General features: G+C 43.4%; 3 protein-coding genes across 5 annotated transcripts in view; 1 reads left to right on the top strand and 2 right to left on the bottom strand.

Annotated features, from left to right (window-relative positions):
- The window catches only part of CRACR2B (calcium release activated channel regulator 2B), a 76,230-nt gene extending 74,483 nt beyond the window's left edge, over positions 1 to 1,747 (bottom strand). The window contains 1 exon segment of the mRNA XM_042466420.1: positions 1,264 to 1,747. The gene's annotated coding sequence lies outside the window, so the exon portion shown is untranslated.
- Positions 1 to 12,869, top strand: part of SLC25A22 (solute carrier family 25 member 22) — a 723,963-nt gene that overhangs the window by 475,039 nt on the left and 236,055 nt on the right. The gene's annotated exons all lie outside the window — the stretch shown is intronic.
- PNPLA2 (patatin like phospholipase domain containing 2) overlaps positions 8,039 to 12,869 on the bottom strand; it is a 68,337-nt gene continuing 63,506 nt past the window's right edge. For 2 of the 3 annotated variants that reach the window (XM_042466211.1, XM_042466225.1), the window contains exons 8-9: positions 12,719 to 12,841; positions 8,039 to 10,550 (exon numbers count right to left, since the gene is read on the bottom strand). In XM_042466211.1, the coding sequence (XP_042322145.1) occupies positions 10,286 to 10,550; positions 12,719 to 12,841 (388 nt within the window). In that variant the 3' untranslated portion in view covers positions 8,039 to 10,285. Of the gene's footprint in view, positions 10,551 to 10,842; positions 10,999 to 12,718; positions 12,842 to 12,869 lie in introns of all 3 variants that reach the window. The other variant, XM_042466216.1, reaches the window with a different exon arrangement.

The raw sequence follows: 12,869 nt of genomic DNA, 5'->3' as shown, positions 1-12,869 counted from the left end.
CTCCGTAATGCCTTCCTTCCATCTCCCTACCTTTACATGGTGAGTAAAGCAAAAAAATCACAAGAGGAAAAGTTATGGAAGGAGCTGCCATCCGTCAGAGGCAGGTGTGTGTGTTGCATTGTCTGCCTTCAAGCCTTTTCTGACTTACGTCAATGCTAAGGTAGACCTGTCATGGGGTGTTTCTTGGCAAGATTTGTTTGCAGGTGGTTTTGCCACTGCCTTCCCCTGAGGCTGAGAGAGTGTGACTGGGATTTGAACCCTAGTCTTCAGAGTTGTAGTCCAACACTACAGTATGCTATGCTGTCACACACACATACACCCAGTGCTTGTTGTTGTTGTTGTTATGTGCCTCCAAGTCATTTCTGACTTATGGCGACCCTGAGGTGAACCTATCCTGGGATTTTCTTGGCTATATTTGTCCAGAGGGGGTTTACCATTGCCTTCCCCTGAGTCTGAGAGAGTGTGACTTGCCCAATGGGTTTCATGGCTGAGTGGGGAATTGAACCCTGGTCTCCAACACCCAAAGCACAACCCCACACTGGCCCAGTGGCAGTGAAGGAGCCATCAAAGCCTCTTGGTGGGGCCACTTTCTCAGCCCACCCTCATTTCTGCCATGGCTCTGGAGGAAGATTTCATGCCTCAAGCTGCGAGTCCTGAAGGTCCCTCAGGAGCAGAGGGACCAGAGCTGCCCTCGCCCCAAAAGAGGACTAGGCTCTGACTGCCAAAGGGAGGACAGCCAAGGAAAGAACAGAGGACCTTACAAAAGGAAAGCTAAAGACACTAACCAAGGTCTTAGTTGTGAAGCAGAGGATAACTATTCATCATCAGATGCACATTTTTCTGTGTTAACAAGTGTTGCTGTAGTTATTTTTTTCCTGCATTCCCTTTTTGTCACTGTTTTACAGACAATGGAGGTTTTATGGCAAAACCCCCAACACAAATTAATTCTGAAAAACACTAATAATAAACTAGAAAAGAAAGAAGAAGAAGAAGAAGAAGATGATGATGATGATGATGATGATGATGATGATGATGATGATGCTCTCATGCTTCTGAGTCCTGCTCCTCCACAGGGAGGACCTTGGGCCATTCCTCCTGGACAAAAGGCGGGAATGGAGGACAGGTCCTGGAAAAGGAGGACATGGCTGCCCCCCCCCCCCTTGGAGGGGCGGGAGGGGCGGGGGCAGAGAGCAACAGAGACACACATTGGGGGGGGGGTCTCCTTTTCCCTGGGAAGCCCAAAGAGAGCCTTGCCTGCCTTACCTGCCTCCTTTTGTGATCCGCCTGGGAGGCGCGCAAGTGAAGTAGCCCTCCGTCTGAACTGGCAGGAAGGATACCGGGACAAGAGGAAGAGGGGGAGGAATGGGAAGGGTCCTCCTCCTCCTCCTCCTCCAGCTGAAGAAGGACCCCTCCAAACCCCCCCCCCCGAGGGAGCACTCTTCTCTTCCTCCTCCTCCTTGCAGACCCGGGAGGGGGCTTCTCCTTGGGGCCCTCCTTGCTGTGGGGCTGGGGAACCCTGTCCCGGGGGCCAAGGAGGGCCACTGGAAAGAGCTCCCAGGCCAGTCAGGGGCCAGCAGGGAAACTGCGCCCGAGAGAGAGGCAGGCAGGCAGGCTCCCGCCTCTTGCTCTTCCCAGCCGCCCAGGGCTGGCTCTGAAGCCCCAAGAAGGACGAGGAGTTGAGGGCGGGTCAGAGCAGGCAGACTCCCTCCCACACACTGCCCAGCCTTTGGGGATCCTTTTTCCCGCCTTCCTTGGGAATATATCCCCTCAGGAGCCCAGCCTAGTCCCTGGGGCTACAAGGGAAGCTGCTGCCAGAGGCCAAAGAGCAAAGGAAGCCTCTGGCCTTGGCTCTGGCCCTAGTCCACCCCATCCTTTGGGGCCAGGGTCCAAGATGCAGGCCTCCCTCCATCAAGGTCTCAAAGTCACTCTGAGGTCCTCCTGGAAAGTCTGGCTGGGTTTTTGGTCCTTCGGCTCCTCATGGTCCCTTTAACCCCCTGAAACTGTGTGCAGAGAGAGAGCTTGCAGCCCCTTGGAGGCTCACTGGAAGGAAGAGAGAACCTCTTTTCTGTGGCTTTTATGGAGCAGGAGGGGGTTTAGTTATGGCTTCTTAAAAAACGTTTCTATAATTTTTACGCAATGTTTATCTTGCGTGTAGACGTTTTCAATTGCCTGGATTTTTACTAAGGCCTGTTACAGACCGCAAAATAAAGCTGCTTTGGGTCTCTTTGGAGGTGTGCTGTTTAAATGTTGCATGCATCCTAAGAATCCGGAAGCTGCACCAAAGCTGCCCTCCAGTGCTTAGGAATGGAGTGTGACTTTGGCGTGACCTCCGGACTCTTAGGACCCATGCGTCATTTAAACAGCATACCTCCAAAGAGACCTGAAGCAGCTTTATTTTGGCAGTCTGTAACAGGCCTGAGATGTTAAATGTCTGGTCTGTGAGCCGCCTTGGGTCCCTCCCCAGGAGAAAGACGGCATATAAATGAGTGGAATAAATAAATAAACAAGAGAGGTTGGTAGCACAGCTGTGGCAGCAGGCCTGAGCCTGGCCTCAAACAGAGGTGGCAAAAGCAGCATCCAGAGGGAGGCCACTGCCTTGCCATGAGGCTGAGAGCCTGTGACTTGCTCAAGGTCACCCAGTAGTTTTTTGTGGGTTTTTCAGCCAATGTGGCCATGATCTAGAAGAGTTTATTCCTGATATTTTGCCAATATCCGTGGCTGGCAGGAAGAACAAATAGGTAACAAGCTGAAACCCTTTCTCCAACATGCCTGAGGCGCTTGCCTCCCTCTGGCGAATGCACCTTGAGGAGGGCAGAGACATTATTAAAAGGGCAGAGAATTTATGAAGCTCTGTGGGATGCTGGCTTCTTCCTTGAAGTTTCTAATCTTCCTAACCGTCAAAGTTAATGATTTGTCCAAACTCGCTGTTATAAAGGCTGCCACAAAAACATGAAACTAGAACAAGCCACCGACTGATTATTTATTTTGCAAATATTTATTTCTGAGGCATTCTTCATAAAGGTCAGCATGAGTATAGCTGGCAGTACTGTATATCTCATAAATGGATATAAACTGAAGACAGCAATGCCTCTTTCAATTGGATATTATTACAATTCATAGAGAAACTATTGAAAATTAAAAGAGGAAAGGATCCTGGGTCCTGCCTACAAACCTACCATAATACATAAGTGGTATGAAATTTGAATGCAATGCCATTTATTCACAGTAATGGTGTAAATAGCCTCCTCCAGCCACCCATCTCTTAAATATCTTAAGTATAACAGGAGTGCAAAACCATTAGTAATGCAGTGCTTAAAGCCATTGCATTGGGGCTGGGAAACAGAATAGAAGCTTCATTGAAATAAATGGGATTTGAGCTGGATTTTCACAGGACCTTTTCAGTAGTTAGGATCACATCATGGCTTCTTGTGCTCATTTTCTTTCTCTCTAGCAAACAGATCTTGGGAATGCCCTCTTCCGGTGTTTACCAAGCCCTATGGAATTTCAGATTTTAGAAAAATCCCACCCGGTTGGTATATCTACAACTGCTCAAATCAGGACAGCTACAATTTGTTCTGGGTGTGGGACTGAGGGGGAGCAATGTATCCAGTCTTGTTTCACAGATCCAAGACTGAAGCCTTTCGTGGTTTTAACAGGATGGCCAGACCATCATTACATAGTTCATTTTCAAGTCTTTTTCACCTTGTTTTATAACCCTGTATGCTTTTCAAAATTCAGCTCGCATGTTACCAATTCCAACCCTGGATATGTTTTCCAATAAAAGGTCTCCTATTCTGGACTTTTATCTTTTACTACAAGACCTGTGGTTTTTGCTCTCCCATATATTTTCTTACCCATTTCACTCCCTCTGCTGGTGGGCCAAGCCTGGTCCAGATTACAGCCATACTTCTTAAAGTGTTGGCAGGATAAAGTTCTCTTCTTTTTATACATCAATGCATATGCCCCTTGGACAAGAGGCACTTTACTCTTGAATTACATCATGTTTAAAGAAGCAATACTGGGCGTGTGTGCCTGGTTCTTAAGTCACCTGCACATGAGACTATATGAGCAAACCTTTTGATATCACAGACTTCATTTTTCAGCCATTTTTGCCTTCATGTCTGCATTTTTCAAGCTGCCAGATTCATTGACCAAGTGTTGTAAGGTATCTAGAGACAGGCCAATATGACTGTTATATTGTCCTGGTGACACAGTAACTTTTGGATGTACTATGTGGAATTTGATTATATGCACAGTTTCACTGATGTTTGTTCATTGATGCATCCTACTTTTTCAGCTTTAGAAGGCCTCTGGAATAAGCTTTCTTTAGACGTGAGCATCTAAAGATGTGGCCTAAATAACTTGAAGGCGCCAGATCCTGTCTGATCTTGGAAGCTAAGTAGCTTCAGCCCTGGTTAGGACTTGGATGGGAGACTGCTAATGAGTACCAGGTGCTGCAGGTTATATTTCAGAGGAAGGGACTGGCAAAACCACCTCTGAGTATTCCTTGCCTGAGACAACCCTATGGCATTCATGGGATCATCACAAGTCAATAGGCAACTTGCAGGCATATAAATACACACACATCCAGCGTAGCTCAAGTTTTACTTTTACACCTGATTCCATAGAGCTCTTTCCAAACCTGCCCCCTCCTTTGCATAGCATTTCATGTTTTGGTTTGGGTTCCTTATTCTGAGCCAGACATCTGGCTCAGCACTGTCTATAAAAATGGCAGTGGCTCACTTAAGGTTCTCAATAGGGATATTTTGTAGCTCTATTTGGCAATGCCAGGTACCAGACTTAGATCTTTCTGTATGGAAAATGTGTGCTCTACCACTGAGCCATGATAAGCATGTTTTCCCTAATGTCCCCATCTCCAGAAAACAAAATGCAGGTGTTAAAACAGACATCTATGCATATTCCAGATAGTATTCATGGGTTTGTTTCCTATTTGGCTAATGCAAACTTAGAAGCTTCATCTGAGAAAGCAACGGAATCTATTCAGCCATTTCTTACTTAAGGACACTTTTTGAGTTTACCGCTGCTGACAATTGTGTGGAAAACATCTCAACTTACTCTCCAGCTTTTGTGTTTATTAAGCCCCCACAGGATCAGGCTCTGATTTTTTTTTGGGGGGGGGGGGATCCAGAGTGTGGTCACAATGGGCTGCTGTGGAGTCTAATGAAGCTAAGGCTGCATCGACACTGCAGAAATAATCCAGGTCGACACCACTCTAACTGCCATGACACAGTACTATGGAATTCTGGGAATTGTAGTTTTGTGAGACATTTAGCCTTCTTTGTGAAAGGGTTGGTACCACAACAAATTGCAGTTTCCAAGTGGTGTCATCGTGGATTATTTCTGCAATGTAGATGCAGCCTAAGTAACAATCTATGCCTACATAGACTGCTACCAAGCTATGGCAATGGGGTGTGACTTTAGGAAGGATGGGGAACCTTTGGGCCTTCGGATGTTAATGAAGTTCTGTTCCCATCATGTCTCACTGTTGGCCATGCTGGTCAAGACTGATGAGAACTCCACCCCCCTGACTCCAGCCTAGAGGCACAAGTAAATAAAAACCCCACACAGCAGTTCAATGGTTTAGAAAGTGTTTTATATTAGGGAGGTATATTCTTTCAAAATAAAATTTAACACACTTCCAGTAAAACACAGGAAAAAGGAGAGAATTGGGGGGGGGGCAAGCATAACAAAAATCAATACTAAACTTTCAATTATACTATTAGATGTTACTTTTTTAAGACGTGCCATGTAAATACAATCAATTGCTCACCCCCCCCCAATTTCACGACTGCTTTGACTTCAGACAAAAGACCCGCATTTTTCCTAGCAAGTGCTGAAACTGATCTACACAGGCTGTCCATCAAAGTGCACAAAAACATCATGGCACTGTGGGGACATCTCCCCATGTTAGCACAGAGTTCTCCTGTTTCAAATAAAATACATGCAAAATAAAATTAGTTTTTATAAGGTTAACTCTCATTCTCTATTTGCCATGCTGGGTTTCTCATAGTTTGTAAGAGAGGCCAATATATATCTGTAGAATAAGGAGGGCACCAATTAAAAGTCACAGTAACTATTCCTGCAGTGGTGGTGGTAACCCAGCAGCTGCTATCGAATTAAAGGAAGCCAAATGCACACAACAGAAGAGGAAGGGGTGCCATGAAGATAACAGCAGCAGTAAGTGATGAAATGCATGGCATTTTAAAAAAGGCACTAGGGAAACTTGAACACACTCCTGCATTGGCCAACATGTGCAAGCCATCAAGCCAAGCTGTTGTTCTTATTGGCTTCTGGTATAACTAGATGCCATTCTTCAGATTGAGCAAGCTATATTAAATGTGTGCCAAAGCACACAAGCATTTTACAAGGCTCACACATATGTCCATCTGTATCCAAAACACTTGCCAAATCTGACACACCAAATCTTCTCTTAGCTTGCAAAAGAAGGAGCAACTGCCTTTCCCTTGCTGGCATTTGCTATAAATTGCACCTTTTATTTCTTTTGGCTCAATTCCAATGACAGCTTCTGGCCATTGTTAGAGCTGAAATTACTTTAGACCATAACCCTGGTTATTTTTGCAAGTGGCTTGACGGACTGCTACAGAAGAGGACTCTCTAAATTATAATATATTAGCAGCACACAGATAGATGCATAATCACAGTGCTTTAAGCAGCAGATTACTAAAAATATCTAAATTGCTGTGCAACACATTTTTTAACATAAAAAGGGTGCTGAATAACTTACTAGTTAATTATATATATGCTCATGAAAAGACAAGCTGGGTGACTTGTTAGAGGCAACAAGTGGTCTTTATTGTTATAAGCAATAGAAAACACAAACATAAATGGTGCTTCCTCAAGCTTGGTATGACAAAAGGAAAGTAACTTTTGCCAAACATTGAAAATACCCCTGTCCCCCCACCCCCATGAAATTACTTATAGATGGTTAATAAAGCAATAGTTCACCTGAATATGAGAAAAATCTCTAGCAATCATCATATCCTGCATGCAGGTAGAGGCAGACCTTATATCTAAGCAGATTTCACCTTTACATTCTCCTTCCCCCTCCTTTGATTCTATAAATCTAGCCAGAACCCTTATTCTTAAAGATGCTTAGCATTATTTTATGGATCCAGAATGGGGTAAAACAGGGGAAGCATTAAATACTTCAGGCAGTTCCTCATCTTCACACATACACTTTCTCCTTTGATTTGTATGCAGTAGGTCATATCTAAGTTTTTGTATGTGACAACCCAATAAATAATTGAATGTTTTGAGGGTTTTTTTCCTCAAAGGAAAAGGTTTGAGTTAGGCCCATCAGGATGTGATATCTCAGGGTCACATTTGAGTTAAACACTGAGAGCTCTGTTTTGTTTTGCTAGTTTTGTTTGTTCATCCAGTGTAAGAGATTAAGAAAAGGCAGCACACAAAGGCAGTCTCTAAAGTTACATTCAGATGGATCTAAAATCAGTGAAAGTCTCAAAAGACCAGGAGTTTGATTCTGGGGAAGCTGTTATGGGTCTTCCACAGTTTGCTATATGCACTCAGACTAAAGAAAATGTTTGCAGAGAGAACAGTGAACTCCTTGTGACCCAAAGTGTGTACATAAAAGTATAGGAGAGTGACTACTCAATTGGTTAGAGTGTCAAACCCTTCACCACTCCCATCTTGCCTATTCACAAAGCCGTCATGCTTAAGAACTCTGCTTTTTGAAATTATGTTGAAAAAATTATGAAAGTTAGTTCAGAACCCAAAGTACATGAGCAGCAAATTAAGGACCAAAATATTACTTTCAGTAATAAACCTATTTTTATAGTACAGGCTGTTTAAAAAAAAAGCAAAAACTTGTTAGCATCTCAATAATTCCAGAAGTTCTGTAGACTAAGATATTTCTAGAAAGACCATAAACATTCTAGCTGTTTAACTAACAGATGGTTTTGCATTATGACTGGGTAGTATTGTCCTGGCATCAGCCACTTTTAAACATCTTTGTTCATCATGCTATCCTCCAGTTTAAAAAAAAAAAACCAGACAGGAATTGGCCTTAGCTGACAAAGAACAGCATACAGCTAATTTATACAACAGGTTACCTCTTATTTGCTTTGGCACATACAAACAACTACTAGGTGCCCACTGGGAGCACATGTACACTGGTACAGTGGTATGTGTGTATCAAACTGCAACCATCCTTCTGTTCTCCATTGGCACCTGAAATGCCATCACTATTAATACTGATTTACCCATAGTTACTAAGCCATCTCCCCAGCACCCAACCTGTCTTTGGCATTTGGCAAATTGTGATACTAGAGGTATAGAAATGACCATCCGGTTAGAGAAACAAAGGAAATAAACCCTTTTCTCTGTACAAATGTAGTCAAAATCTTTGTAGCAATAAAACATCTGTGCCATTATAATACAAAACCATAAGGAGGAAAAATGAATATGTATCCAAATGGAGAAAAACATGCCAGATAAAACAGTATTGCCATATGAAACAGAACCCTGCTCTTTTGCAACAACATGATAGTGTTGCCATACTACACAGTAGCAAGAACAAAGCAACAGCAGAGAAAACTTAATAGAAAGGAGGTCAGTGCTGGTGAAAGTTAGTAGTAGATACATCACATTTAATCGTGGGCTAGGGAAAGAGGTGGGACCTTATCTGCTACCTGGAGTGTTTCATCCCTTCAGTGGGCAACTTCAGCAAATAGGTTGGGGTGGGGAGGACTAAGTAAAATCACTGGCAACATGTAGCAGATCTTCAGACGCTGGCAATGTGGACAACTGGGGGGGGGGGAGGAACAGAACCAATAAAGTTAGCCTGTAGGAATGTATTCCTATGTTTCATTATCTGATCAGAAAGGAAGCCAAGGTCTGCTGGTTTATAATCTAAAGGATGCAAAGAAGGATGTACCTCAATTTGTTTTTTTCTGACTTAAAAGTCAGCTGTATTCCTCCTGTTCACACAGTCCTGCCATCCTGGCTGGGACCTCTGAATTCAGATCCTCCTTCCTTATCCCTGCTCCACCTCACTATGGTTAGCAGCCACTATCTTGGTGAGGCTGTCTGCTTTCTACTACTGGCATAAGTGGATATGGATTCCATGGGCAATGTTACCTCCACTTGGACCATTCTGGATTTTGGCCTCTAAGTTCTAACAACTTAATGTCCAATTGCAATGTGGAACTCAGTTCCCTGCTCCTTCTCCTTGTATACACAACTCTAGTTAATCATATTAATCACAAACCATTTCAAAACATACATTACCCTTAGTTCCCATGTTCTCCCTCCATCCTTCTTTACATCCTTTCTGTGATCATATACATTAAGAATTTAAACAGATAACTAAAAAATGTGGACGAAAGCATCCAAATGTCATGGAGCATTTCAAAACACAACAAAACACACACAGAGAGACAGATTACCAGTACCTTAAAAAACTCAGTTTTAGAAAACTACATTTAGGAGCTTTTAATATTTTCTCCTCTTCCTAGAATAAAATATCCCATGGAAGAGGGCTAGCCTGAGAAGATAGGAAAGCCTAGTACCATCAGGGTTTAGGCTTACAATTCTGTATTTTCAATATCTATATTGTGTGAAGCAGCATCCACAGTGAATTTGCATGAGAAGAGGGGTCAAAAGTTACATGGTATCGCTGTCAAAAACCATGATAACCATGAACTGCCTCCAGGAGGTGACCAGGTCTAATAAGCTAGTCTTTCCAGGTTGCCTGTTTTTTGTTTGTTTTTTACTATTCTATAGCACAGACAGAAAAGATCCCAGGGCACTAACATAATTAAAAACAGAAACATTTTACAATTATTAAAACAAAGGAGCTGTTAAAAAAAAAAAAAAAAAAACACACACACACACAAAGAAATGCCAGAGCACTGATTGTGTCTCAGTCCTCCCGTTACCAAGAGCAAGTTCAAGATGATGCTTCCCAAAACATGCCCTGGGTGACACTCTTTCCAGTTCAGCCAAGAGACCAACCATGTGAGCTGCAGTTGCCAAGTATTTTATCCACTGTCATTTCCAGTACCCAACCCTCAGTACGCAGTACCCAACACACTCAGATGGGTTTTAACACTGTGCCAGTCTCCTGCTTAGCAGTGGCACAATGGGCTGTTTTTATACTAATTCCCTCTCTTGAGCAGGGCAAAAATATCCTTTAGTGGGTGTTAAGAGTTTGATTAGGAAGCTATTAAGATGTGGTCATTGCCCACCCTCTTTTCCCCTCCCTCTGCCCAAACAGTGGTGAGTCTTAGAAGAGCTGAAGGCTCTCTTGCGTGCAGCCGGCTGACGGGTGTCTCATCTGCAACCCTTCTGAAGGGAAGATTGAAGCCTGCAGGTCCACGTTGATACAGAATAGCCCCAACATCAGCTGGCGTTGGTATTCTTCCCATTTGGTCATAACGTCCGTCAGGGAAAGGTTGCTCCGCAGCCACTTGGGCAGTGCTTCCCCATAGCTGACGCTCAAGGGGAGAGGCAAGCTTTGGGTCTTTCTGAGTTCAAGATGGTAGTACAGCCTGTAAGTGAGAGGAAGGGAGAGAGATGGGAAAATAAGATTTTAAGACTGTCAGGATGCTTTCAGATGTAGTGTGCTCACCACACCAGGGGGTCCAGTTGAAGACAGTGTGAAGACAGAAACAGAGATGAGGGAAAGGAAAAGGAAAAGAAGATGACACAACCCATCACGACATCCCCTTGGCATCATAGCAGTATCCTATGCTGTTATGATGGCGTAAAGAAGTCAGCAGGACAAGCTAGGAGGTGCAGGTGGGCAGTGATGACACTCTCCCTGCAGACCTCGATACTGACCTTTAGCACCCTGGCTATCTTAGTCCTGCCCTCCGCTAGTCACATCATTGGCCCATGAGCAGAAAGTGCCACTTGAGCTGAATTAGGTTCAGAGGAAACATTGGGCCTCCAGAGTCCTCAGGCTGATGATCGTCATACTGCTGAGTTTCACTGAGTCTGAGGAAGGGAGGCAGGTGTACATGTGAGAACACCACAAGACCCACAGAGCGGGTTACTCTGTGAAACAGACGCTTCACGAATAGAACAGATTCCATCCTCTTGATCCCTCCACCAAGTTAAGTGCTAGTGAGCTGTGCGACTGACTAAAACACATTGGCCACTACTTAAAATTATAAGTATTGTTAAAACTAAACAGTAACATAAGAGTATCATTAACAACTATATTTATATGATGCTATTTATATATAGAAACACTCTGCCTGTACTCCATACTAGACATCCATATTCTCCTAACTGCAATGAAGCTTGATGACTACAAGGCACACCCACACGGGGAACTGAGGACCAGGGAGCGAGAAAATGCTCACGGACTGTCTGGCTTCAGTTAAGCAGCCAGGAAAAAGATAAAGCCGTTGCCCTTCCAGACCTCCAGCTTTCCAGTGTATGCGCTACACCCTGGAAGTCCAGGAAGGCAGCTGGTTGATGTCCAGAAACCTCCCTGTCCTCATAACTGGCTGTTGGGTTGCACTCAAGCACCAACAAGCTGCATTACACCAGGGAGTGGCATTGTGCATGATGGTAGTGGATATCATTCTGTGCAACCCCCATCAAAATGCATGTGCCAGTGTAACTTGCGAACACATCATTGTTTATCACCAACAGAATGCTAGTCATCATATTGTAAACCTTAAGAAATCAGCATAAAGTGACAGCTCTGAATCTGAAAACTGGTTCACCAAGCATTTGTTTGTGCAAATTAATTGTCTGTGAAAACCATCCTCCTGGCAGTCTTTGGGTTTGCATTTGTCCTCAGAAAAGAGTATGATGTAAAAGATCGCAGGAAAAAGGAATACCTCTACAGTTGCAGGAATTGCTATTGTCTTCACCTACCTCATTCACAGTGAGTTCATATACTTTTGTGTTTGTGACAATGTACCCAAGGAAGGTCAGGATGGTCTACATGAACAGAAGATAAAAATCTATTGTGTGAACTTTAATAAGTGACTGCAATTACACTAATGTCTCAAGGGTGCGCATGGGAGGTGGGAAGGCCAATAGAGCCTTACGTTTCCATTTTTTCTCAGCCTTACAGCAAATGTTTCCAGTCTCCTGTACTCTCCAGGGAATGATTTACAAAGATGCTTTTGTACTGGTTCATTATTTCTGTTTTAAACTTGATCCAGAAAGATATTTCTTTGGAGCATTCAATACTTGGAAATTAGGTCTCCTAATGGTACGACTACTAGATCTCTTCAATATATTTTATACAACATCTAGGGATTTTAATCACTTTACACATTATACACATATATACAACGGAAGCTGGGATTGTGGTGCTTGGGCTTCTGTTTTTAAATGCAAGTTTTAAATACAGACCTAAAAAATGAAGTCTGCCATGATGGATTTACTTGCACTTTCACAACCTTGGTTAGATTATCAAACACAGCTATTGTCAACCTTCCTGAAAGACAGATTCTTTTATTTTAATAAGGTCTCATCCAAGTTAAGATGACACCTCTACAGCTGCCACTGTAAGCACATACAGTAAATGTGGAAGAGGAAGTCCAAAGAAACTGATTTCTGATCAAGAAGGTGATTTGAGGTCAAAGTCTCCCGATTCATCAATTTTATGCTATCAATTATGAGGCAAATTTGTGTTGCCCCTCCCAGTGTTGATTATTTCCAGAAATACAAACATATAATCCAATCCACATACCTGGCTGAGAGATGACTTCCCAGTTTCTTCTTTGCTTTTCTCATGAGATAGTGACAGACTTTCCTAGTCTGCTCTTTCATCCACCTAATATCCTCTGGAACATCTGGCAACCACTCAAGCAACCTAAAGAAAGGAGGAGGCACACGGGAAA

This window comes from Sceloporus undulatus, chromosome 1, assembly GCF_019175285.1.
Source record: "Sceloporus undulatus isolate JIND9_A2432 ecotype Alabama chromosome 1, SceUnd_v1.1, whole genome shotgun sequence".
In the NCBI taxonomy this organism is placed as follows: Eukaryota; Metazoa; Chordata; class Lepidosauria; order Squamata; family Phrynosomatidae; genus Sceloporus; species Sceloporus undulatus.
This window is presented reverse-complemented; position numbering and strand designations above follow the sequence as displayed.